Source organism: Hemitrygon akajei, chromosome 18 (genome assembly GCF_048418815.1).
Source record: "Hemitrygon akajei chromosome 18, sHemAka1.3, whole genome shotgun sequence".
Taxonomy (NCBI): Eukaryota; Metazoa; Chordata; class Chondrichthyes; order Myliobatiformes; family Dasyatidae; genus Hemitrygon; species Hemitrygon akajei.
In genome coordinates, this window is record NC_133141.1 from 23,206,602 (window position 1) to 23,234,133 (window position 27,532).

Below are 27,532 nucleotides of genomic sequence, written 5' to 3' on the forward strand. Positions count from 1 at the left end.
TCCTGCAGTGCCGTGGCAGAGTGTTCCAAAAAAAGAAAATATAAAACGTACTTCATCCCAAACTACACTAAAGTGTATCCCTGCCCAATAGGGGTCAAAAATAATGACAGTGTTGCTCACTGCACTGTTTGCAACAGTGACTTTTCTATTGCCCATGGTGGGTTAAATGACTGTAAAAGACATGTTGAGGTGAGTTTAACAGGTGTCATTTGTTCATTCGCATAGCTAACGTTATTTAAACTAGCTGGCTAGCTGCTAAGGAGCTACTCTATTGATGTCCTACGTGATGAGGCCAAACTCCCTGTAGACTTGCTTAAAGTTGTAATAGAATAAAAAAACGACTCATTGATAATATAATTGTGAATCTTGTGAATCTGAGATGTCTTGCAAAATTAACAAATTCATTGACACAGACTGCTATGAGGTTGAGACTTCCGGCAAAATGCTCAAATCTGCCAAGCAAGCAACATCACAGTGCACGGATTGCAAAAGAAATAGAAAAGCTATTTGCATTAGCATTTAGCTATTAGCAATGAGACTGCCAACAAAATACTCAACAAGGAATATATGTGTGTGTGTAAATAGTTTCAATACATGATCAAATAAATTGTCTTTCATAATCAAATGTCCTGTATACATACACCCTTGGAGGTCGACCTGGGGGTGGGGGGTGGTGCTACCTCCCTGAAATGAGTTTTTGCAGGGCGGGATGTCTGAATTCAACCAGTCACTAATTTAAGTCTTCCTAGTGTTAAACAAACTGGAGTATGGTCCCCTGAGTTGAATCTGGGAATAAGAGAGACTGTCTGCCAACCCTCTCGAACTGTTCCATCCTGCTGTTTCAGTACACACGGCTGGCAGTGACTCCAACCAGGGCTAACGCTGCTCAGTTTGGCGCCTTGTTGTTTCGTCGGTTGCAGTTCCTGGCAGCAACCGGAGCGGGGCAGGGTAGAGCACGCCGTTTACTTCCTGCAGCGGTAAGCTGGAAATCCTTTCGTGAATCCGCACTTTATAATCGGAATTTCTTACATTTTAAACGAGAATCTAAGAACTAGCTATGCGTTAATTGAGGCGTACTAAGCATACTTTGGGACGGATTCCTGAATTGAGCTTATCTGCACCCGAGTCTTTGTGTGCTATCGTGGAAAGACGGGACTGGGTCCCATTTAACGTGAAGCCGTCATGACACCAAAACGTCTTATACTCAAAGTCCTTGATGAACTGACCGAGGAAAACTTGAACCGATTCACCTTTTATCTCAGGGAAAGCGACAAGAGGAAACCGATACCCAGTAGTCAGCTGGAAGACAAAAAACGCGAGAAAATTGTACAATTGCTCCTGAATCACTATGGCGAGAAGGCGGTGGATATCACCAGAGATATTATTCATGAAATCCCAAGGCGCGATCTGGAGTGGATGTTCGCAGATGGAGGAGAGAGGAACGGATCCATAGAAAGGACGCAAGGTAAGATTGACACGCTGATTGAAATTGCCCCAAGAAACTCAGCCATCAAATGAACAAGTTAGTCAGGACCCACAATAAGAGCAGGCTGTAAACAGAAAAAGCACACCTTCCCTGAATGTTGACAACTAATACTTGTTTTCCATCACTAAACATCCGCCTGTATTCTCCTACGTTCCCACTTTCTCCCATTCATTTCACCAGTGATCTAAACAACATTCTTGCAGTCCCACTCCAGAATAATTAGTAAAGAACTGTTTAAGTTCTTGCAACACACACACACAAAATGCTGGAGGAACTCAGCAGGCCATGCAGCATCTCGCCCGAAACATCGACTATACTCTTTTCCATAGATCTATAGGTCAATCAAAACTGAGGGCACAGGAACCTTTTGGTGAATCGCTTGAATTATTTACCCCTGAAGTTTGTGGAAGTTGGATCATTGGAAGCATTTAAAGTGGAAGTAGGTAAGCGTTTGAAAATCAACGTTTCATAGGACTACTGGGAACTGGCATAGAGAAGGTCTGGAGCAAATCAGCCATGACCATTGAATGGCAGGGCAGCCTTGAGGGACCAAGTGGCATACTTATGTTCTTATTACATTCATAATGCTTTTGAGATCAATAGCAAACAAACATTTATTCAGAGACACTTAAGGAGATATTAGGACAGGTGACCAGAAGTTTGGGGTTATTCACTTACAACCATAAGACATAGGAGCAGAATTAGGCCCTCTGGCTAAAAAAATTCCTCCTCATTTCTCTTTTAAATGGATGTCCCTCTATTCTGAGGCTGTGCCCTCCAGTCCTAGACTCCCCTACCAAAGGAAGCATCCTTCCCACATCCACTCTAGGTCTTTTAACATTCGATAGGTTTCAATGAGATCCCCCTCATTCTTCTAAATTCCAATGAGTACAGGCCCAGAGGCCCATCATACGCACCTCATACAATAAGCCTTTCATTCCCGGAATCGTTCTTGTGAACCTCTGAACCCTTTCTAATGTCAGCATATCCTTCCTTAGGTAAGGGGTCCAAAATTGCTTACAATATTCCAAGTGAGGCCTCACCAATACCTTATAATGCTTCAGCATTATATCCTTGCTCTTGTATTCTAGTCCTCTGGAAATGAATGCTAACATTGCATTTGCCTTCCTCACCACTGACTCAACCTGCAAATGAACCTTTAGGGAACCTTGCACAAGGACTCCCAAGTTCCATTGCACCTTGGATTTTTAAATTTTCTCCACATTTAGAAAATAGTCTGTGTTTTTATTCCTTCTACCAAAGTGCATGACCATACACTGCCTCCCTGCTTCCTCAATGCTTTCTGCCCCTCTACCTATCTTCGTACCATCTGCAAACTTGGCCACAAAGCCATCAATTCCATCATCCAAATCATTGACATACAATGTAAAAAGAAGCGGTCCCAACACAGACCCCTGCGGAACACACTAGTCACTGACAGCCAACCAGAAAAGGCTCCCTTTATTCCCACTCTTTGTGTCCTCTGCCAATCAGCCAATGCTCTATCCATGCTAGTATCTTTCCTGTAATACCATGGGCTCTTATCTTAACGCTAAGCTTCATCTTTGACAGGAAGAGAGGCAGGAAGGTTAGATCATAGAACACATAACAGTTTACTCATAGAATATGGTGCTGAACTAATTAAATTAGTAATCAAATGCCTGACTAAATTAGTCCCTTACATTCCCTGCATGCTCATGTGCCAATCTGAGAGCATCTTGAATGTCTCTATTGTACTTGCCTCCACTCTGGTCGGCGTCTACATTCCACCTCAGGCCTGCGTCAGGGAGGCGCTACAACACCTGGCTGACCAGATAACTGAAGTGGAGAATAAACATCCAGACTCCTTGCTCATTGTTCTTGGTGACTGTAATAGGGCAAACCTTGGCCACGAATTGCCAAAATTTAGACAACATATTAAGTGTCCCACCAGAGACACTAACATACTGGACCACTGCTACACAACAATAAAGGATACATATCGCTCTGTTACACGGGCAGCCTTGGGTCTCTCCGACCACTGCCTGGTTCACCTTCTTCCGACATACAGGTGTGGTAACCTAAGATTGGTTAAGCCTGTTGTCAGGACAGTCAGGAGATGGACCAACGAGTCAAAGCTGGAACTTCAGGCCTGTTTGGACTGCACGGATTGGAGTGTCTTTGAGGCTGCAGCTACAGATCTTCATGATCTGTCTGACACCGTGACCTCATACATCAGTTTTTGTGAAGACATGTGCATTCCAACAAAAACCTTCTGCACATTCAATAACAACAAGCCCTGGTTCACATCACAACTCAGGCAGCTTCGTCGGGAGAAGGAGGAGGTGTACAGAAGAGGGGACAGGATTCTGTACAAACGAGCCAGGAACACACTGACAAGGGAGGTTAAGGCAGTGCAGAAGCGCTACATTGGAAAACTGCAAAGCAGGTTTTCAGACAACGACCCAGTGTCAGTGTGGAAGGGGCTCCAAGAGATCACCAACTACAAGAAACCATTCCCTCAGGCTGTGGAGAGCCATCAACTGGCTGACGATCTGAACAAGTTTTACTGTAGATTTGACACCTTCATTCCCCCCAGCCAAAACACAGACCTACCTGCAACCCCCATCATCCATCACCCTGACATCTTAGTATCGGCTTTCTCACCCCACATTACAAAAACTGCTCCCCCTACCCCCCTTCACTTCAACTCCCTTGTACCTGCACTTAGGATCTGTGAGAGGGAGGTGAGTCAGCTGTTCCGGAGGCAGAAGACCAGGAAAGCTCCAGGCCCAGACGGTGTGTCGCCCTCCTGCCTGAAGACCTGCGCTGGTCAGCTGGCCCCCATCTACACACGGATCTTCAATAGATCACTGGAGCTGTGTGAAGTCCGTCATTGCTTCAAGCGCTCCATTATCATTCCAGTCCCTAGGAAACCCTCTATCGAGGGACTAAATGACTACAGGCCTGTTGCTTTGACATCTGTGGTCATGAAGTCCTTTGAGAGACTAGTGTTGGCTCACCTGAAGGACATCATAGGCCCCCTGCTGGACCCCCTGCAGTTTGCTTATCGGGCAAATAGGTCAGTGGATGATGCGGTCAACATGGGACTTCATTACATTCTACAACACCTCGACAACCCAGGAACTTCTGTGAGCGTCCTGTTTGTTGACTTCAGCTCAGCGTTTAACACCATCGTCCCAGAAATCCTCCACTCCAAACTCACCCAGCTTACTGTCTCCCCCGCCATCTGTCAGCGGATAACAAGCTTCCCGACTGACAGGGTGCAGCAAGTGAGGCTGGGGAGCATCATCTCTAGCACCCGGACAATCAGTACCGGTGCCCCCCAGGGATGTGTGCTCTTCTCCCTTTACACTAATGACTGCACCTCACATGATCCATCAGTTAAACTCCTGAAGTTTGCAGACGACACAACTGTCATTGGCCTTATCCAAGACGGTGATGAGTCTGCATACAGACGGGAGGTGGAACGGCTGGCCCTCTGGTGTGGTCAGAACAATCTGGAGCTAAATACGCTCAAGACTGTGGAGATGACAGTGGACTTCAGGAGGAGCCCCCCAATACTCCCCCCACTCACGAGACTCAACAGTATTGTGTCTGCTGTGGAGGCCTTCAGATTTCTGGGTGTCACAGTCTCCCAGGTCCTGAAGTGGACACCCAACGTGGACACTCTTATCAAAAAGGCTCAGCAGAGGTTGTATTTCCTACGTCAACTCAGGAAGTACAACCTGCCTCAGGAGCTGCTGATTCAATTCTATTCAGGAATAATCCAGTCTGTTCTCTGTTCGTCCATCACTGTCTGGTTTGGATCAGCTACCAAACAAGACAAGAATAGACTCCAAAGAACCGTCAGGGCCACGGAAAGGATTACTGGTGTGAAGCTGCCCTCGATCCAGGACTTATATGCATCTAGAGTCAGGAAGCGAGCAAACAGCATTATTGTAGACCCATTACACCCTGGACATCACCTGTTCCAACTCCTTCCTTCTGGTAGGCACTTTAGATCACTGTATGCCAGGACAAATAGGTACAAGAACAGTTTCTTTCCGTATGCCATCAGTCTTATGAACACTTGAATTTTAGTCTATTTTAAATCAAGTTCACCTGTACATTCAGTGAGGTGGACCTCATTGTATATAGTTTATGATTATTTGCTCTATTGTTTTTGTTTGCTTTTAATTCTGTAGAGAGAGAGCTCAGGGAAACCGGCATCAAATTCCCTGTATGTGTCCTCATACTTGGTGATAGTAAAGGATTCTGATTCTGATTCTATTATTCCAGCAGTGCATTCCAGGTACTCACTTCTCTTTGTGTAAAAAAAACTTGCCTTGCACATACCCTTTGAAGTTACCCTTCACAAACCCTCTGGTATTAGACTTTTCAACCAAAAGATAGTGGTTGTCTGTTTATGCCTCTCATAATCTCTTCTCTTGGCCTCTACCACTCCACAGAAAACAGCTCCAGTTTGTCACTTGCCCTCTAATCCAGGCAGCATCCTGATAAACCTTTTCTGCACCCTCCTCAAAGTCTCCCCATTCTCCCATAATGGAGTGACTAGAACTGTAGGCAATACTCCAAATGAAGCCCAACTAGAGTTTTATGAAGCTGAAACATAACTTGACAACTCTTAAACTTAATTCCTTGACTAAGAAAGGGAAGCATGCCATTTGCCTTCTTTACCACCTCACTTTCAGAGAGCTATGGATCCCAAGATCCTTCTGCACATTAACACTGTTAAGCATCTTGTCATTAAGAGTGTATTGTCCCTTTACATTTGATCTCCCAAAGTTCATCACGTCACATTTCGCTGGGCTAAACCCTATCTGTTATTTTTTCACCCATATCTGCAGCTGATTATCTCCTGTTGCATCCTTTACTAGGTAGGAAAAGAGGAGTGCAGTAGTGATAAGGGATATTTTGTGGATGTGAAAGAGACACCTGGATGATATATTGATATATATTGGTACCAGGGTCAGGGATGTCTTGCACTGGCATTTTATATGCAGAGGGTGAACATCCAGAAGTCATGGTACATATTGCTATCAATGACTTAAGTAGGAAAAGTGATGAGGTCCTGAAGAGAGAATATAGAGAGTTACATAAAAAGCTCAAGGATAGTAATCTCTGGATTGATGCCTGTGCCATGCCCCAGTTAGGGTAAGAATAGAATGATTAGCCAGATAACTGCGTGGCTGAGTAGTAGGTGCAGAGGGCAGAGTTTCAGATTTCTGGATCATTGAGAGCTCTTAAGGGGAGGTATAATGTACAAAAAGGACAGGTTACACCTGAACCTGAGAGGGACCAATATCATTGGGCGCGGGTTTCCTAGAGCTACTCTAAAAAGCCATCTTGTAAGCATTCTACCAAATTCCTTCTCTTGGGATAGAGCACCAATCTGATTTTCCCAGTCTGCCTGCATATTGAAATCCCCCAGGTCATATATATAGAACATAGAATAGTACAGCACATTACAGGCCCTTCAGCCCACAATGTTGTACCGACCCTCAAACCCTGCCTCCCATATAACCCCCCACCTTAAATTCCTCCATATACCTGTCTAGTAGTCTCTTAAACTTAACTAGTGTATCTGCCTCCACCGCTGACTCAGGCAGTGCATTCCATGCACCAATCACTCTCTGAGTAAAAAACCTTCCTCTAATATCCCCCTTGAACTTCCCTCCCCTTACCTTAAAGCCATGTCCTCTTGTACTGAGCAGTGGTGCCCTGGGGAAGAGACGCTGGCTGTCCACTCTGTCTATTCCTCTTAATATCTTGTACACCTCTATCATGTCTCCTCTCATCCTCCTTTTCTCCAAAGAGTAAAGCCCTAGCACCCTTAATCTCTGATCATAATCCCTACTCTCTGAACCAGGCAGCATTCTGGTAAATCTCCTCTGTACCCTTTCCAATGCTTCCACATCCTTCCTATATTGAGGCGACCAGAACTGGACACAGTACTCCAAGTGTGGCCTAACTAGAGTTTTATAGAGCTGCATCATTACATCGCGTCTCTTAAAATCTATCCCTCGACTTATGAAAGCTAACACCCCATAAGCTTTCTTAACTACCCTATCTACCTGTGAGGCAACTTTCAGGGATCTGTGGACATGTACCCCCAGATCCCTCTGCTCCTCCACACAACCAAGTATCCTGCCATTTACTTTGTACTCTGCCTTGGAGTTTGTCCTTCCAAAGTGTACCACCTCACACTTCTCCGGGTTGAACTCCATCTGCCACTTCTCAGCCCACTTCTGCATCCTATCAATGTCTCTCTGCAATCTTCGACAATCCTCTACACTATCTACAACACCACCAACCTTTGTGCCATTTGCAAACTTGCCAACCCACCCTTCTACCCCCTCATCCAGGTCGTTAATAAAAATCACAAAAAGTAGAGGTCCCAGAACAGATCCTTGTGGGACACCACTAGTCACAACCCTCCATTCTGAATGTACTCCCTCCACCACAACCCTCTGCCTTCTGCAGGCAAGCCAATTCTGAATCCACTTGGCCAAACTTCCCTGGATCCCATGCCTTCTGACTTTCTGAATAAGCCTACCGTGTGGAACCTTGTCAAATGCCTTACTAAAATCCATGTAGATCACATCCACTGCACTACCCTCATCTATATGCCTGGTCACCTCCTCAAAGAACTCTATCAGGCTTGTTAGGCACGATCTGCCCTTCACAAAGCTATGCTGACTGTCCCTGATCAGACCATGATTCTCTAAATGCCCATAGATCCTATCTCTAAGAATCTTTTCCAACAGCTTTCCCACCACAGACATGAGGCTCACTGATCTATAATTACCTGGACTATCCCTGCTACCTTTTTTGAACAGGGGGACAACATTCGCCTCCCTTCAATCCTCTGGTACCATTCCCGTGGACAACGAGGACATAAAGATCCTAGCCAGAGGTTCAGCAATCTCTTCCCTTGCCTCGTGGAGCAGTCTGGGGAATATTCCGTCAGGCCCCGGGGACTTATCCGTCCTAATGTATTTTAACAACTCCAACACCTCCTCTCCCTTAATATCAACATGCTCCAGAACATCAAACTCACTCATATTGTCCTCACCGTCATCAAGTTCCCTCTCAGTGGTGAATACCAAAGAGAAGTATTCATTGAGGACCTCGCTTACTTCCACAGCCTCCAGGCACATCTTCCCACTTTTATCTCTAATCGGTCCTACCTTCACTCCTGTCATCCTTTTGTTCTTCACATAATTGAAGAATGCCTTGGGGTTTTCCTTTGCCCTACTCGCCAAGGCCTTCTCATGTCCCCTTCTTGCTCTCCTCAGCCCCTTCTTAAGCTCCTTTCTTGCTACCCTATATTCCTCAATAGACCCATCTGATCCTTGCTTCCTAAACCTCGTGTATGCTGCCTTCTTCCACCTGACTAGATTTTCCACTTCACTTGTCACCCATGGTTCCTTCACCCTACCATTCTTTATCTTCCTCACCAGGACAAATTTATCCCTAACATCCTGCAAGAGATCCTTAAACATCGACCACATGTCCATAGTACATTTCCCTGCAAAAACATCATCCCAATTCACAATTCAGTCCAAGTATGGATCCCTGCAGGATACCACTAGTCACAGACTTCCAGTCAGAGCACATCCCATTGACTACTACCTTCTGAGATTGCACCAAAGAAAGTACAATTGGTGTTCATATGATTGAGCTCTGATTAGATGCATTGATATGTGGTTTCATGTCCATTCCAATATTATTAAGTAAATGGGTCACACAACATAGAAACTGGTCCTTCAGTTCAGAGTCTACATTGACCATCAAGTTCTCATTTTATTGATCCCATTTTATTCTCCCATCGTGTCTTTGCCCACCCACACCCCGGATACTACCCCTCACTCACACACTAGGAGCAATTTACAGCAGTTAACCCACATATTCTGGAAATTCCCAAGCTGGAATCTTAATTTGATTTGTCCCAAGTTTTCATTCTTTGTTCCTTTATTTAACAGAGAGAAAAAGGGAGAGACCTGAAGGCCAGAACAGCGCTGGAACTGTGAGTGATCCTTCAGAGAGTGAGAACCCCATCCCAAAGAAAAACAGTACGTGAAGTCATATTTAAATATTCCTTCAACATATTCAAGTATTAAAGTATTTAATTTATCAAACAAGTCCATGAGATTTCAGAAGGGACAATGCCGTCATTGAAATGATTCAAAATAAGAAACCTTTCAACTATTAGGAGATGCGAACGTCCACAACATTGACCATTCCTTTACCCCCACAGATGCTACTTGAACTGCTGAGTTCCTCTGGCAGATTTTTTTTTGTTCCTCCCAAGTATTAGCTTCTTCCTGTATAGAAATAGAACTACAATACATGTAGGGTTCTGGAGATGATTGTAATTTCCCCTTCCCACTCACCCTGACATGCTGGGGTGTGCACTTGTCACTAAATGTGATTAACATCCTAGGTTTGAAAACCTGCCACATTTCTCTGGGTGAAGGATGGTGATGGATCTTGATGTTAGCCCTTGTGAAGGTAGCTCATTCACTTCTCCAGACCCCATCACCAGCCTGCCTTCGTACTCCTCCCCTTCAGGTTCTGCAGAAGATGCACCCACTGCAGAGTTGCACCATTGTCCTGGTTGGCAGTAGTGTTGCCCTTCATATGGTGGTAATCCCATATGGAGCAAACCCTACAAAATTGATCAGATAAATTGTGAGAATATGGCGAATGCACATGGGGCTGATCGATCGCGCAGTGGTTTGATTGGGCTTTCTACATGCGGGAGATGCTCTCTTTTGGGCCTGGGTTTTCAAGTGTTCATGTCTTTCATCTCGACAGACCCAGTTCTAGCTCCCACAATGCAAGTGGCCCAGCATGTTCCGTTACTAACATGCCTTAGTGAAAATGCTTAATCATATTACTCCATTGTTCTGCCCCTTGGATGCATCCACTGGGAAAATGTATAGAGAATGGACAGCCACATGTTCCTTTTCCTCAGCATTACATTTACTCCCTAAGTCCCCACTTCCAGCTCAGAATAAAGTCTTGAGTACTACCAGCAGAATATTTAACTGTGAACAGCATCATAACCCTAATCCTGCTCCCATTCCCAATATCCAGATTGAAGAGATTTTCCACCAGAAGGCATTGGATGTTGATCAGCCCCATGGAAACATTTAATTTTTTTCTCATTGCCACAGAAGGCGTCAGAGAATCCACAGGCCAAGTTTTAATTCAGTATCTCATTGCTTACAGAGTTGGAGGCAAAGCCAGTGATTGAGAAACAACTGATGAGACTGGCTTCAAAACTCGGACGTAATTGGAAGCGAATTGGCATCGAGTTCCTGGATCTGAAAGAATGTGACATCGACCATTGTGTATCAGATGAACAGGACGTAGTCATGCAACGCTTTAAAATGCTGGTACTCTGGAAGAATCGGGAAAAGGCGGCGGCAACTGCTGAGCGATTGCACACTATTCTTGCAAACAAAGATTGTCCCATCAGTTCAGAAGACATTGACTGTCTTCTTGAAGGAAACCAATGATCAAGTTATCTTGATCTTAAATAATCGTTAATACCTTTAAGTAGTTGCAGTTATAAATTTTTTCAGTCTTATAAGCTTTTTTAAAATTCTATGTTTTTCACCTGTTCTTTCTCATTTTTTTTGTGCGGGGGAATGGTTTGGGGGTTGGTGATCATGTTGCCATTCTCTTTATTTCCTTGGTTTCTGAAGAACAGGAATCTCAGATTTAATTGTTATTTCGTGTATTACTTTGATAATAAATGAACCTTTGAATAAATCATGAATAAAAATCTTAGATTTATAAAACAAAAATCCACAAGTGACACTGATATTAAATGATGTATCATACTTTAACAATTTTTAAAATGATAGTACAATTATTGGTAGAAATTAATTTGCCATAGGAATAGGGTCTTAATTTTTTATAAAACTATACAGTTGGCTCTCCTTATCCGCGGGGGATTGGTCCCGGGACCCCCCGCAGATACCAAAAAACGCAGATGCTCAAGTCCCTTATTTGACCTGTCTCAATTCGGTGGTCTTTAGGACCCAGCAGAACCCCGGACCTTATTTAACCTGTCTCAGTGTGGTGGACATTATGACCTGGAGGCGGACCTCTGAATCCGCAGTGTTTCTGTTCACGAAAATAATCACGATCACGATTGAAAATAAAGTGGAAATAATAAAGCGATCAGAAAGAGGTGAAACGCCATCGGTCATTGGAAAAGTGTTAGGCTATGTTGGTCAATGATCAGAACAATTTTAATGGAGCATTTGAAAGGCCCTACCCCGATGAAAGCTACAATTATTACCAAGCAACGCAGTGGTTTAATTATTGAAATACATATGTTTCTTAAGTGTTTTATATGCACAGAAAGGTAAAATATATACTAAGACAAACGTTTTACTAACTGAGGCTACATAATACTGGATGTTCCTGACTTCAAATCCGACGTAAAGACGGACTCAGGAACGGAACTCGTTCATAACCCGGGGGCTGCCTGTACTTTTAAATCATCTCTAGATTACTTATAATACCTAATACAATGTAAATGCTATGCAAATAGTTGTTATACTGTATTGCTTAGGGAAAATGACAAGAAAAAATAGCCTGTACATGCTCAAACAACGAACTCTGGAGAGAGAACTTCCGGGTTTTCCTGATCTATGGTTGGTTGAATCCATGCATGTGGAATCCGCAGATAAGGAGGGCCGACTGTACAATGAATAAGATCTTAAAAAGGAAACCGACGCAAATTAAGTAAAATGATGTTTTGAACAAAGATAGTGGTTTTCACGTTCTTGCTGAATGACTCTTAATCAAATATCATTCCAAAAAGGTTCCACAGAGCTGGATGACTTGATGGCCGAAATTGTATGAACTTCTGAAATATAAAAGGTTCAATTTTAGAACCGCCTACATCTTACAATGTCTTCAATGAAAAAAGGAAAATTAAATTAAAAATCACCCAAACCCAGATTTGAAGGACACCAGGTGATGACCCAGTGTACCCAGTCCCAGAGTATGAAACGACAGTGTGATGCACCAGTGTACCCAGTCCCAGAGTGTGAAAGGACAGTGTGATAACCCAGTGTACCCAGTCCCAGAGTGTGAAAGGACTGTGTGATAACCCAGTGTACCCAGTCAGAGTGTGAAAGGAGAATGTGATAACCCAGTGTGCCCAGTCCCAGAGTGTGAAAGGACTGTGTCATAACCCTGTACACCTAGTTTTGGTATTTAATGCTAAATGTTATGGCTTGCTCAGTGGTTAAACAGCCAAATACTTTGGTTTGAGTCTGGAGTCACATACAAGGCAGAAACAATAGGCTTCCTTATGAGCCCACAGAGCCTGCTCATATGTACAGAATGTGTATATGTTAAGAGATTTGAATAAATGTGTTTTAGCTAATCTTGATACCTGTTTACTATTATCAGCAGTACCTTATCGTTAGGAGCTTGAGGAGTTGGTATGTCACTAAAGAATTTGCCAGTTGTATGGTGGAGAGCATTATAACTGGTTGCATTACAGTCTGGTATTGAATCTCCAATGCACATGATTGCTGGAGGCTACAGAGGGTTGTAGACTCAGCAGCTCCATCACAGGCACTACCCTTCCCATCACTGAGGACATCTTCAAGAGGCGGTGCCTTAAGAAAGTGGCATCCCTCACTAAGGACTCTCACCACCCAGGACATGTCCTCTTCTAATTACTACCTTCAGGGAGAAGGTACAAGAGCCTGAAGACCCACACTCAATGATCCAAGAACAGTTTCCCCTCCACCGACAGATTTCTGAGCAGTTCATGAACACTGCCTCTTTATTCCTCTTCTGCACTATTTATTTATTTATAATTTATAGTAATTTTATTTCTTTGCTACTGTAAAGCAACAGATTTCACGACACAATGATAATAAATCTGATTCTGATTCTGCACTATCCCTAGCTTGGAGTGTGTGTCTATGTACAAATATTTGTGAAGAAAGCCAGACATCTTTACCCAATCTGGGTATGTGTGACTTCAGTGCTACACAATGAGTTTGGTTCTTAGCCTTCCTATGAAATGGACCAGCAAGCTACTCACTTGAGTAATTTGGGATGGACAGGTGCTGGTTTTGCTAATGCAATACAAGTCTTGTGCTGCTTTCTCAGCTACTCTTTTCCTGCACTCATTTCATCTCCAAAAAATGTTTACTGTGACCTATTGGAATATGGGCTGATAATGAAGCCATGAAAGGAATACTGAAACTGCTGAACATCAGGTATAACAAATGTATCTGAGGATTAAAAAAGTAAAGAAATGACAGGGAAGCAAATTGGAGACAAATCAGATCTAGAAAAATTAAAGAGAGGCAAGGGACAGAGAGACTAAAAATGTTAGACAAGCTTTTAAAGTTTGCAAAATTACATATCTTTAAGAATCACAAAAAAATGAACAATTTTAATCTGGATTTGAGAGAATTATTGGCATTGCACGATCAACAGGTTGTCACAGCAGTATCAAGTAGAAGCCATCACTTTCGGTGCTGAGATTACTGGAGAATTAAGGTGCAAATCTCATAAATTCTGCTGATCCACAGGTCACACCGTCTCTCTTAAGCCCCAGAATTTCTGGCCCAATTTGTTCAATAAATTAGCATGTTGCTACTTTCAATCTAGATATTTCCACCCAGAACTTTCTGTGGAAATTTACCATCATGGTCAATTTCAAGTAAATAAATTGCCAAAGTCAAACCTAATTTCATCTCATGCTGATCCAGCTTCAGTTCTAAGTACTTGGTGCTCTTTCCTCTGCCGCACAGTTGGTCATCTTTCAAGTCAGAGTCTGGGGTGATGAAATACGTTGACTCCTCCATTGAAAAAGTTGCACAATTTATGTTCTTGGTATGTTGTCCCTGCTCTTCCACTGATTCTTGGAGAATTGGATTGGGATTACCAATGTTACCCGGCTTCCCCTATGTGAGGACACGGTAAGTTAGTGTTATGAAACAACAATAGGAAACTTAAGCCCATTGCAAATCAGTGAAATCATAAGTTTGGGAATTCCGCCATAGAAACCAGCAGGCACTACACATGTGCCTGGACATTGATATTATGTTCCATGTTCCATGTGTTCCTGTGAAGAAAAGCCCCGACATTCTCTCCAAATCCTTTAAATAAACACTAAGCGTTTTCTGTGTTTAGAATCAGTTTGTTTGAGATTTGAATGCTGCCCTTAAAAGAATCAGGGGGATTGTGTCAAATGAGCACCAGCTTGAATGCAACTTCTGACTTACAGATGACCTCAGAGGAAGTTTCTACGTGACAGAATGGTCAGTGTAACCCTGCCAAGAACTCACAGATTGGTCTAAAAGAATGTCACACAGACACAGTGTCTGCCTGGCTGTTCTCTCACTTGAATGTATTTCCTTCTCCCAGCTTCTTCTCTTGCTCATATTTTCTCTTCTGTTGCTAACTCATGACATACTGTACAGTGAATGATGGCAGGGCCCTGGAGAGTGTTGTAGAACAGAGAGTCCTGGGCTATAAGCACATAATTCCCCAAAAGCAGTGGTGAAGGTGTATGGTATACTTGCTTTCATCAGCTGTGACATTAGGTATAGGACAAAATGACTTCATTTTACAGTTGTACAAATCGTTGGCAAGATCACACTTGGAGTATTGCTATCGCATAAGTTACATTGTATTCAGTTTTGGTCACCTCATTATAGGAAGGATGTGGAAGCTTTAGAGAGGGTGCAGAGGAGATTTACCAGGATGGTGCCTTGATTAGAGAGCATGTCTTATGAGGAAAGGTTCAACAAGCCGGAGCTTTTCTCTCTGGAGCAAAGGAGGATGAAAGGTGACTTGATAGAAGTGCACAAGATGGTTGTAGCATGAAGGACCATTCAGCCCACTGAGTCCATACCAGCTCTATGTAAGAGCAATGCAGTCCCACCCTCTCCTTGTATCCCTGCAAACTCCCTTCTGAACACTACAACTTAAACTTCCTCCACTATTCCCTTGGCTGTGTATTCCACACCCACACTACTCACTGTGTAAAACAGAAAAAAATCCTTTAAGTTCAACAAAGAATTTAACATGAATAGCTTCTGCCTCTCTAATCCAGGCAACATCCTGGTGAACTCCATCTGCAAATTCTCCAAAGCCTCCACATCCTTGTTGTAGTGTGGTGACCAGAATTGTACATAATACTTCAAATATAGCCTAATTAAAGTTTGATACAGCTACAACAGGACTTTCCTACTTTTACACCTAATGCCTTGACCACTAAAGGCAAGCCTTACACCTTCTTTACCACCCCTTGTACTTGTGTTGCTACTTAGAGGGAGCTGTGGACTTGCACCCTAAGATCCCTTTGCACATCAATTCTCCCAAATGATCTGCCATTTACTGCATACTTTCCTCTTACATTTGACCTCCCAAAGTGCATTACCTCACACTTGTCTGCATTAAGCTCCAGCTGCCATTTCTCTACTCATAGGTGCACCTCATCCATATCCTGCTGAATCTGTTGACAACCTTCCTCACTATCCACAAATCCACCAATTTTGTATCACCAACAAATTACTGATCAGCCAATCTACATTTTCGTTCAAATTATACAGGTACCAGCACTGATCCCTGTGGAACATCACTGGTCACAGACTTCCACTCAGAGTAACACCCACTACAATCTGTTTTCTCTGGCCAGTGAATCTACCAATTCACCACATTGGTGAACACTTAATCTCCATCTCATGGGAGCAGCGCTATATTCTAAATGCTATAATGTGAGTTATTTCCACCAGGAAGTGAAGACAATTGGGATTGTAATCTATCTCAGTCATTGGCCCATTGTTTGTGTGCTTAACACTGAAATCAGTGGAAAAGTCCATCATGCACAATGTACAGCAAACCAGGCAGCTACTATTCACAAACTCATAGCAAGTTTTACTTTCATTATTTGAGCCCTGATTACAATGAACCTTACCTTTAACCAGCATCCCATAGCTAAAAAAAAACAAAAGAAAGCAAATATTAAGTTTTGCTCACACTTTTGAGGAGATTCACATGTAACAAATCACAGAAAAATTAAATATCACTTCCTCCCACTGTTCTCTCTCTCTCTCCCAGCTCTCAGAGCAGACCCTCCAACCGCTCCCCCTACACATCTATCCACCTATTCACCTCAAACCCACTACTCTTCCAGCACCCCCACTACTCCATGTCCCACTTCTGATGCCCCATCTAACCCTCCCAAAGCTCACCATATAAGGTAGGGTAGGTCTTACACAGTGAGCAATAGGGCACTGAGGAGTGTGGTAGAACAAAGGGATCTGGACATACAGGTACATGATTAGTTGAAAGTGGCGTCACAGGTAGATAAGGTCATAAGGAAAGCTTTTGGCACATTGGCCTTCATAAATCAAAATACTGAGTACAGAAGATTGGATGTTATGTTGAAGTTGTACAAGACGTTGTACAGTTTTGGTCACCTACCTACAGGAAAGATGTAAACAAGTTTGAAATAGAGTACAGAGAAAATTTCCAAGGATGTTGCTGAGTCTGGAGGACTTGAGTTATAAAGAAAAATTGAGTAAGTTAGGGCTGTATTCTTTGGAACGTGGTAGACTGAGGGGAGATTTGATATAGATATACACAATTATGAGGGGTCTAGATAGGGTAAATGCAAGTAGGCTTTTTCCACCGAGGTTGGGTGGGACTACAACCAGCAGTCATGGGTTAAGGGTGAAAGGAGAGAAGTTTCAGGAGAACACGAGGGGAAACTTCACTCAGAGGGTTGTGAGAGTGTGGACTGAGCAGCCAGCACAAGTGGTCCATGCGAGCTTGATTTCAACATTTAAGAGAAGTTTGGATAGATAAATGGATGGTAGAAATATGGAGGGCTATGGTCCCGGTGCAGGTCGTTGGGAGAAGGCAGTTTAAGTGGTTTTGACATGGACTAGATAGGCCAAAAGGCATATTTCTGTTCTGTTCTTCTCTATGACTCTTCCCTCCCCATCCCAAACTTTCACACAGCTCCACACTCAGATACAGAGGTTCTCTCTATGGTACATTCCGACTTCATTCACCTCAAGCCATCTTCCTCCATCATGTGCTCTACTGTTAAAGTTAAAAGTTAAAGTCTGTCCAGGGCCTTTGCGGCTCATCAGGCTGGTGTGTGGCGTTCTGTGGCGTGAAGCAACTGAGAGTATGAGATTCCCCCCCCCAGATAGGACAGATGCCAGTCTATCGTGAGGTTAACCCCCAGCATTTTGCAGGTACTCATTTTCAGCTGGGTGGAGTGATGTGTGATTAAGTGCCTTGCTCAAGGACACAACACGCTACCTCAGCTGGGGCTTGAACTCACGACCTTCAGATCACTAGTCCAACGCCTTAACCCAATGCCTTAACCACTTGGCCATGCACCACACTCATGCTCTACTGTCCCATCCACAAAATGCTGGAGGAACTCAGCAGGTCAGGCAGCATCTATGGAGGAATAAACAGTCAAATTCTTGGGCCGAACTCTCAGACACCTCCCTTTACTTACCTCTTGAAAAGGATCCCACTCAGAATATCAGGCTATTGTACCTGGCATTTTATTTTTTAATTAAAATCCAGTCATGATGAAGGGTCTTGGCCTGAAATGTCGACTGTTTATTCCTCTCCATAAATTCTGCCTGGCTTGTTGAGTTCCTCCAGCGGTTTGTGTGTAACTCTGGATTTCTAGCATCTGCAGAATCTCTTCCGATTGTGACCCTCCATCCCTCTGACCACAAGGATCAAACATTTAGTGTTTGCCATTTTATTGGGACCACAGTCCTGCTTTTTGTGATTCTCACTCAGAATAAAGTCACATGATCACTTACATAAGAACATTAGAAATCAGAGCAGGAGTAGGCCATCTGGCTTGTTGAGCCTGCTCCGCCATTCAATAAAATCATGACTGATCTGGCCATGGACTCATCTCCACCTACCTGCCTTTTCCCCATAACCATTAATTCCCCTACAATGCAAAAATCTATCCAACTTTGTCTGAAAAATATTTACTGAGGTAGCCTCCACTGCTTCATTGGGCACTCCTCTCCTTAATAGTGGTTCTGCCTAAAGATAATGTCCTAAAACCCTTGTCCAATCCTTTCTAATCTTGTTGACTCATTCTCGATTAAAAGCTTAGAGGTATTTCCATGATAAGGATGTCATATACAGTAGTTCAACATCCCAATCGTAGTAGCTCTTGTAGATTCATACTTACTTAAGCCAAAATATTTCAAAATTTGTTTCCATGAAAGAAATATGCAAAGTAGAAGAAGAAAGACCACAATGACTGATAATGTTATCACAGTGGTTTGATTATACTCCGCGTTTGTTGCATTTGCAGTGATACTTCTAGTCTCAGTCAATCTGTGGAATCAAAATACAATTTGATAAATATACATTTACAATTTTAAGAATTTCAAAGCACAGTCACTACAAAAATTAGTGTCTTAGATTGAAATTAGATAGTAAATAATAGAAATTATATAGGTTCAGTTTCTGTTCACACTGTACACCTCACACTTTTAGTATAAATCTGAGTCTTGACATTTGCAGAAGTTCTCTGATGACTCTGTGGTGGTTGGGTGTATCAGAGATGGGCAGGAGTCAGAGTACAGAGGACTGGTGGACAAGTTTGTGGAGTGGTGTGGAAGGAATCACCTGCTCCTGAATGTGGTCAAAACCAGGGAGATGGAGATTGATTTTAGGAGGAAGAGGACTGTGACGAGTCCTGTAAACATTCTGGGAGAAGAAGTTGCAGTGGTGGAGGAGTACAAATACTTGAGTGTTCACCTCGACCACAGACTTGACTGGAAAACCAACACCAAGGCTGTTTACGAGAAGAGGATGAGCAGACTCCATTTCTAAGGAAGCTGAGGTCCTTCAATGTGTGCAGCAGGATGTTGGAGATCTTTTACCAGTCTGTTGTAGCAAGTGCGGTCTTCTTTGCGGCTTTATGTTGGGGAGCAGCATCGGTGGTGATGATGCAAAGAGACTAAATGGACTCATCAAAAAAGGCTGGATCCATCCTTGGCTACAAACCAGACTCAAAATTTTGAGTTAGTGGTGGAGAGGAGATCACTAAACAAACTGTTACCCATTATGGACAATCTGGCACATCCTCTCCATGACTTACAGAATAAGCAGTGGAACAGACTCATTCAGCTCTGCTGTCACAAGGATCGTTACAGAAAATCTTTCCTACCAAATACAATAAGCATATATAACAGTTCATCTCTGTGCGACAGGAGAACACACATCGTAGTACAACTATCTTACTGTCTTTCCTTTTGGTTAGTCCTGACAAAGGGTCTCGGCCCGAAACGTCAACAGCGCTTCTCCCTATAGATGCTGCCTAGCCTGCTGTGTTCTACCAGCATTTTGTGTGTGTTGTTGTTTGAATTTCCAGCATCTGCAGATTTCCTCGTGTTTGCTCGTAGTACAACAGTCTGTTTTAGTATTTCGTACATTATTTTTGCACAATGTTAAATTATTATTGTGTATATTATTCTGTACTTTATTGTTAGTTAATATTATTATATTTATTATTATTGCTAAGTGTGTTTTTATATGTTGCTGCTGTAATGAAATAATATCCCATTCAGGATCAATAAAGTACTTATTATTATTATTCTTAATGAAATGCTCAATGCATGTGTCATTTCTTTTTCAGATATCTTAACAAGTTGATGAAATATCAGATGGAATTGTCACTGTACACAAACAGCTCAGCGCCATCCACAGGACTGCAGACCCTTGTAATGTGTCTTCAGATAATCAGAAAATTTTCCTTTCAGTCAAACAGCGGGCATAGTAATTTCACACAGATGTGTGATCATATTGATCACAAAGGGCATTTTATGGTGAACTTTGTTCCACCTTCTGTAAATTGAACTCCAAAACTCTTCTCCCCGTTTCTTAATACACAGCAAATCCTGCTCTTCCCATTTCCCATGTACTCTCTGACCTACACTGACCCTTGATTAAAAGTTTTCATCCTTGGGTGACACAGTAGTGCAGCCAGCAGACTTGCTTCCTTACAGCTATAGTGATCCAGATTTAACTCCTGACTTTAGGAGTGCCTGTGTGAAGTTTGCATGTTTTCCCTGTGACTGTGTGGGTTTCTACCTTTACTGCTGGCAACTATTCACAAACTAACCACCAGTTTCTGGTAGAACAATGAATCGAGGTTACTCCATATGGTACATTAGTTCTTAAAATGATGTAATACAACATGCAAATGTTGACAGTGATTCCTACTCACTTTGTCCCTTTTTCAGATGATCCTTCAGAAAAACAGTTGCCGTTTGCACATGGACCACATTCCGTGTTTCTCCTGTAAGTTCCTGAGAAATACAAAGCATTGAATATTGAAATTAATAACACTCAGGTTTGGTCTCAGGATTCAGGTTTGAGAATCACTGAGAGGCATTGTGAAGATCCCAGTCAACACAATCTTGCCCCAATTTGCACAATGTGGCCCAATGCTGCCAATCAGAACCCTGCCCTCACACTCTGGTGCATCAGATTTAATTGCTGAGTCCACTCCACAGATAAAAAGGATCACTGATGGAAATCTCAAATAAAAAGAGAAAATGCTGGAAACACTGCAGGTCAGGGAGCTTCTGTGGAAAGAGAAACAGGGTTAATGCTTCAGATCACCAATGCTTCATCAGCTGAAGTATGTTTTTCCACAGATGCTGTCTGACCTGCAGAGTATTCCAGCATTTTCTGCTTTTACTTCATGACAAGTGTCTGCTATGACTTTGTGATATTTCAGCCTCAGAATCAGAATAACGTGGGTCCAAGTGCCACCCGCTGTGGAGACTTGGCCTTAAAGGCAGGGATGACACCAAGGGAGCCTGGTGTTATCAAAAGAAATATTAAATCAAGGCTCCATCTCCCTTCGCAGTTGCACAATTCAAAAAATGCCAGCGGAGCTATCTTCAATATTTATCTCTCGACTGTCACTAACATGGATCAGCCAAATATTAGTATATTGCCAACCTTGCTGTGTACATATCAGATGCTTTGCTGCTACATCACATATGTACCAATATATCAGCAGCATCTCACTGGCTAGAAATCGTTTTGAATCAGCTCTGGTCATCTACCTAGAGGAAAGATATCAATAAGATTGAAAGAGTGCAGAGAAAATTTATCAGGATGTTGCTGGGGCTTGAGAACCTGAGTCATAGGGAAAGATTTTATTCTTTGGACAATGTGACACTGACGAGAGATTTTATAGAAGCATACTAAATTATGAGGGGTATAGATAGAGTAAATGCAAGCAGGCTTTTTCCAGTGATTGGGTGAAACTAGAACTAGAGGTCATGGGTTTACAGTGAAAGGTGACATATTTAAGGGGAACATAAGAGGGAACTTCAGTTAGAGGGTGGTGAGACTGAAATGAGCTGCTAGTGGAAGTGGTGGATGCAGGATTGATTTCACCATTTAAGAAAAATTTGGATAGGTACATAGATGGGAGGGGTATGGAGGGCTCTGGGACTAGGCAACATAAAAGTTTGGCACAGTCTGGATGGGCTGTAGTGTTCTATGATATGAAACACTAATGTTCTTAAAAGGCACTGGAGAAATGCATGTATTATTTCTTTAACTGAGGGCCAGGTCACCAAAAGGAGTGATGTATTTGCAAGGGCTGTGATCAAAATGACCATGTGCCTTACCTTTTGCTTTTACATTTCTGGACTACTGAATATCTTTACATTCAAGGCCAGTAGGCTGAGGTTTTCATAAATGTACTGTAAATCCCAAGGAACCTAGCCTGCTCCATACCTGTTCCAGTGGTGGCTACTCTGACTCCTAAATCAGATATGGGTTCAAATCCCATTCCAGAGATTTGAGCAGAATCATGTGGGCTGACACACCACAGCAATACAAAGGGAATGTAACACTCTTGAAGCCTCCTCTATAGCCACGATGAGGCCACTTTCAAGTTGGAGGGGCTACCCAGATATTCCATCTGGGTAGCCTCCAACCTGACAGCATAAACATTGATTTCACTGACATCCAGTAACTTCTTCCCCCTACCCCCGCTCCTCTCTTTCATTTCCCTTTCTAGCTCCCCTCTTACCCCTTCCTCTGGTGTCACTTTCTCCCATGGACCATTCTTATCAGATTCATTATTCTTCAGCCCTTTATCTTTTTGAACAATCACCTTCCAGCTTCTCACTTTATCCTACCATTCCTCAAATACCTACCTTCCCTCTTACCTTGCTTCACCAATCACCTTCTGGTTTGATCACCTTTCTCCCCAACTTTCTCCTCCCTCTCCCCCACTTTCTTATTCTGGCTTCTCCCTCCCCCCTTCCTTTCCAATCCCAATGAAGAGACTCAGCCGAAACAACAATTCTTCATTCCTCTCCTTGGATGCTGCCTGATCTGCTGAGTTCCTCCAGCACTTTGTGTCTGTTACTCAAGACTTCCAGCAACTGCAGAATCTCTCATCTTTATGCTCTTACGTCGCATAGATCTCCCTAGCACATCAGCCAACATTTATCCCTCAATTCATATTCTGAGCAGGTAATCTGCATATGACAGTCCATAGAACCTACGTGGAGGAGAGCAAGTGGTCACTCTCCTCGGAGGGGCCTCTCGGTTCGAGTCGCCGCCCTCGGAGGGGCCTCTCGGTTCGAGTCGCCGCCCTCGGAGGGGCCTCTCGGTTCGAGTCGCCTCCGTCGGAGAGGCCGCTGGGCTTGAGTCGCTGTCCCCGGAATCATTATGGATAGAGCTAAGGAACTGCAAGGGTAAAATATTCTGATGGGAGCTGTATACAGATCCCCAAACAGTAGTAAGGATATGGTCTACAATTTACAATGGGAGATAGAAAATGCATGCCTACATCCTCTACATAGCACCATCCAGAGACAGAGAAGCAGTTTCAGCGACAGGTTACTATCGATGCAATGCTCCTCAGACAGGATGAAGAGGTCAATACTCCCCAATGCCATTAGGCTTTACAATTCAACCGCCAGGACTTAAGAACTTTTTAAAAGCTGTTATTAATGCTTTTTGAGATAGTGATTTAGATGCATATCATATTTTTTACTGAGTTAAGTATTGTATGTAATTAGTTTTGCTACAACAAGTGTATGGGACATTGGAAAAAAAGTTGAATTTCCCCATGGGGATGAATAAAGTATCTATCTATCTATCAAAAGGGCAATGTAACATAGTCATGGGGGATTTCAATATGCAGGTAGATTGGGGAAATCAGGTTGGTGCTGGATTCCAAGAGAGGAAATTTCTAGAATGCCTACGAGCTGGCATTTTAGAACAGTTCGTGGTCGAGCCCACTAAGGGATCAGCTATTCTGTATTGGGTCTTATGCAGTGAACCGATTTTGATTAGAGAGCTTAAGGTAAAAGAACCCTTGGGGGAGTGATCATAAAATGATCAAATTCACCCTGAAATTTGAGAAGGAGAAGGTAAGATCAGATGTATCAGCATTACAATGGAGTAAAGGGAATTACAGAGGCATGGGAGAGGAGTTGGCCAGAATTGATCAGAAAAGAACGCTGGCCGGGATGATGGCATAGCAGCAATGGCTGGAATTTCTGGAAGCAATTCAGAAGGCACAGGATATATACATCCCAAAGGAGGATGAAGTATTCTAAAGGCAAGATGACGCAACCGTGGCTGACAAGAAAAGTCAAAGCCAAGTGAGGGCATATAATAGAGTAAAAATTAGTGGTTAATTAGAGGATTGGGAAGCTAATGCAACTAAAAAAACTCATTAAGGAAAAATGGAATATGAAAATAAGCTAGCCAATAAAGTTAAAGAGGATACCAAAAGTTTCTTCAAATACATAAAATGTAAAAGAGAAGTGAGAGTTGATATCAGACCCCTGGAAAACGATGCTGGAGAGTTAGTAATGGGGGATAAGTAAATGGCGGACGCACTGAATAAGTATTTTGCACCAGTCTTCACTGTGGAAAACAGCAGCAGTATGGTGAAAGTTCAAAAGTGTCAGGGGTCATGAAGTGTATGAAGTTTCCATTACTAGGGAGAAGGTTCTTAGGAAACGGAAAGATCTAAAGGTAGACAAGTCACCTGGACCAGGTGGACTACACCCCAAGGTTCTGAAAGAGATGGCTGAAGAGATTGTAGAGGCATTAGTAATGATCTTTCAATAATCACTATATTCTGGAATGTTTCCAGAAGACTGTAAAATTGCAAATGTCACTCCACTCTTCAAGAAGGGAGAGAGGCAGAAGAAAGGAAACTAAAGGGTAGTTAGTCTGACTCAGTGGTTGGGAAGATATTGGAGTCGATTGTTAAGGATGAGGACTCAGGGTATTTGGAGGCACTTGATAAAATAGGCCAAAGTCAGTATGGTTTCCTCAAGGGAAAATCTTGCCTGACAAATCTGGTGGACTTTTTTGAAGAAATAACAAGCTGGATAGACAAAAGAGAATTGGAGGATGTTGTGTTCTTGGATTTTCAAAAGCTCTTTGACAAGGTGCCACACATGAGGCTGCTTAACAAGTTAAGAGCCCATGGTATTACAGGAAAGATACTAGCATGTATAAAGCATTGGCTGATTGGCAGGAGGCAAAGAGTGGGAAATATGGGAGCCTTTTCTGGTTGGCTGCTGGTGATTAGTGGTGTTTCACTGTGTTGGGACCACTCCTTTTTAATTTAAATGTCAAAAGTATGTTATACTTAGATGACAGAATCGAAGGCTTTATTGCAAAGTTTGCAGACAATATGAAGAAAGGTGGAGGGGGAAAATAGCTTTGAAGAAACAGAGGGGCTACAGAAGGACTTACACAGACTAAGAGAATGGGCAAAGATATGGCAGATGATGAAATGGCAGAGCAGACTCAATGGACCAAATGGGCTAATGTACTCCTATATCTGATGGTATTATGGTCTAATTCCTGTAAAAATGCTATCGCCTTTTCTCAGTTCCTTCACCATACCTGTCCCCAGGACGCGGCTTTCCATTCCAGGACATCAGAGACATCCTCTTTCATAGAATGAGGTTTCCCTCCCTCTACTATTAATGCTGCCCTCACCCGCATCTCCTCCATTTTCCAAACATCCGCGCTCAGCTCATCTTCCTGCCGCCTTAATATTGATAGAGTTCCTCTTGACCTTACCTATTACCCCATCAGCCTCCGCATCCAACACATTAGCCGCTGCAACCTCTGCCATCTCCAAAGGGATCCAAAGAGTAAACATATCTTTACCACCACCCACCCTATTCATTCTCTGCAGGGATTGCTCCCTCCGCTTTTCCTTTGTCCATTCATCCCTCCCCATAAATCTCTCTCCAAGCATTTATCCCTGCAAACAGCTACACCTGCCTCTACACCTCCCCCCTTATCTCAATTCAGGGCCCCAAACAGTCCTTCCAGGTGAGGCAACATTTCGCCCGTGAATCTGCTAGGGTCACCTATTGCGCCTGGTGCTCCAAATGTGGCCTCCTCTACATTGGTGAGATCTGTTGTAAATTGGGGGACTATTTCTTTGAGCACCTCCACTCTATCCACCAAAAGTGGAACTTCCCAGTGGCCAAACATTTTAATTCTGATTCCCATTCCGATCCCAACATGTCGGTCCATGGTCTCACTTGTGCCAAGTTGAGGCCACCCTCAGGGTGGAAGAGCAACACCTTGTATTCTATCTGGGTAGTCTCCAACCTGATGGCATGAATGTTGACTTTACCTTCCTGTTAAAAAAAATCCCTCTCCCTCTCCTCTTTCCCCACTCTGGACTTTACCTCTTCTCACCTGTCTATCACTTCCCCTGGGTCCCCTCCTCCTTTTCTTTCTCCTGTGGTCCACTCTCCTCTCCTATCAGATTCCTTCTCCTCCAGCCCACCCACCTGGCTTCACCTATCACCTTCCAGCTATCCTTCTTCCCTTCCACCTTTTTATTCTGGCATCTTCCCCCTTCCTTCTCAGTCCTGAAGAAGGGCCTCAGCTCGAAATGCCAACTGCTTATTCTTTCCCACAGATTCTGCCTGATCTGCTGAGTTCCTCTTACATTTTGTGTGTGTTGTTAGAAGACCTTGCTCCTCTCCCACTCAGAAAAACCATGCAGAGTTTAACACTAACACTGATTATGTCAAATGTATCCATTTTGTGGAAAGTGTTATTACCTATGATGGGTAGAAAATAGGAAAAAGGGTAGTGAATAATTTTGAGAACACAAAGTAGAGGTGAGAGTGGGAGGGAGGGTGAGGGGATGCCTCAGTGTGGGAGAGAAGGCAGAGGTAAGTGCCTTGGGTATGGGAGAGCAAAGGGAGGAACCTCAATATGGGGAGAGATCATTTTGAGAAAGATGTTTGGAAGAACAAGTACTGTGGGAGCTCTTTTGTGGTCATTTTAACACCAGACCACTTGGATAAAATTCCACAGGTTAATTCTGGCCAAAGATTACATCAGATTTCCTGCTGTATTCTCTGGAAGAATGTATGGAATTACTGGAATCAGAGAGCTTGTGGATATTTTCAGAACCAGTCACTGCAAGTCCAACACAGTGTAGGTAACATCTTACCTCTCCTGATCACCTGCTGTCCCGGCGGGCAGTGCCTATGTTTCAAACATTCCCGACAACCGTCCCTGGTGATATTGGTGCAGTAGAATCCTTCTGTGCAGTCGCATACTGTGTCCCGAGTAGAAGAACAAGCCAGGATTTCATATGTTCCTGTATCAGACCGGAAAACAATGACCTGTTTATATTTTGCAGTCAATATTATTTTGTTAAATTGTATTTAACAGCTTTATGAACCAGCAACTAAATGGCTGTCTTTTCTGCAGGGGCCAAGTGCTATGGAGAAGAATGGAGCCACAGCCCCTGGTTGTTGTTTTAAGGGGTGGATTTAGAAATGCTAATTCAACTCCTTGCAACATCATTAGGATTGCAAATGCCATCTCTAGACAGAATTGTTCAGACTATGGCTGGCACATTTAGTCGCACTGGAACTGGGGTCAAACAAGTCTTGACAAATCAAGAATGAAAGAATGTGTGTGAACAGAGAATCA

The 27,532-nt window shown here is 43.1% G+C and overlaps 2 protein-coding genes across 2 annotated transcripts in view; one reads left to right on the top strand and one right to left on the bottom strand.

Annotated features, from left to right (window-relative positions):
- The first annotated feature begins 931 nt into the window (after nt 1-931).
- LOC140741195 (THO complex subunit 1) lies at nt 932-11,702 on the top strand. The gene is made up of 3 exons (XM_073071089.1): nt 932-1,465; nt 9,475-9,564; nt 10,727-11,702. The coding sequence occupies exons 1-3, from the start codon at nt 1,183-1,185 to the stop codon at nt 11,014-11,016; spliced, it is 663 nt and encodes a 220-aa protein (XP_072927190.1). The 5' UTR covers nt 932-1,182; the 3' UTR covers nt 11,017-11,702.
- The window catches only part of LOC140741194 (uncharacterized), a 43,675-nt gene continuing 27,469 nt past the window's right edge, over nt 11,327-27,532 (bottom strand). The window contains exons 5-10 of the mRNA XM_073071088.1: nt 27,045-27,194; nt 20,781-20,862; nt 18,735-18,883; nt 16,467-16,486; nt 14,229-14,448; nt 11,327-12,380 (exon numbers count right to left, since the gene is read on the bottom strand). Coding sequence (XP_072927189.1) covers nt 12,316-12,380; nt 14,229-14,448; nt 16,467-16,486; nt 18,735-18,883; nt 20,781-20,862; nt 27,045-27,194 — 686 coding nt within the window. The 3' untranslated portion in view covers nt 11,327-12,315. The remainder of the gene's footprint in view (nt 12,381-14,228; nt 14,449-16,466; nt 16,487-18,734; nt 18,884-20,780; nt 20,863-27,044; nt 27,195-27,532) is intronic.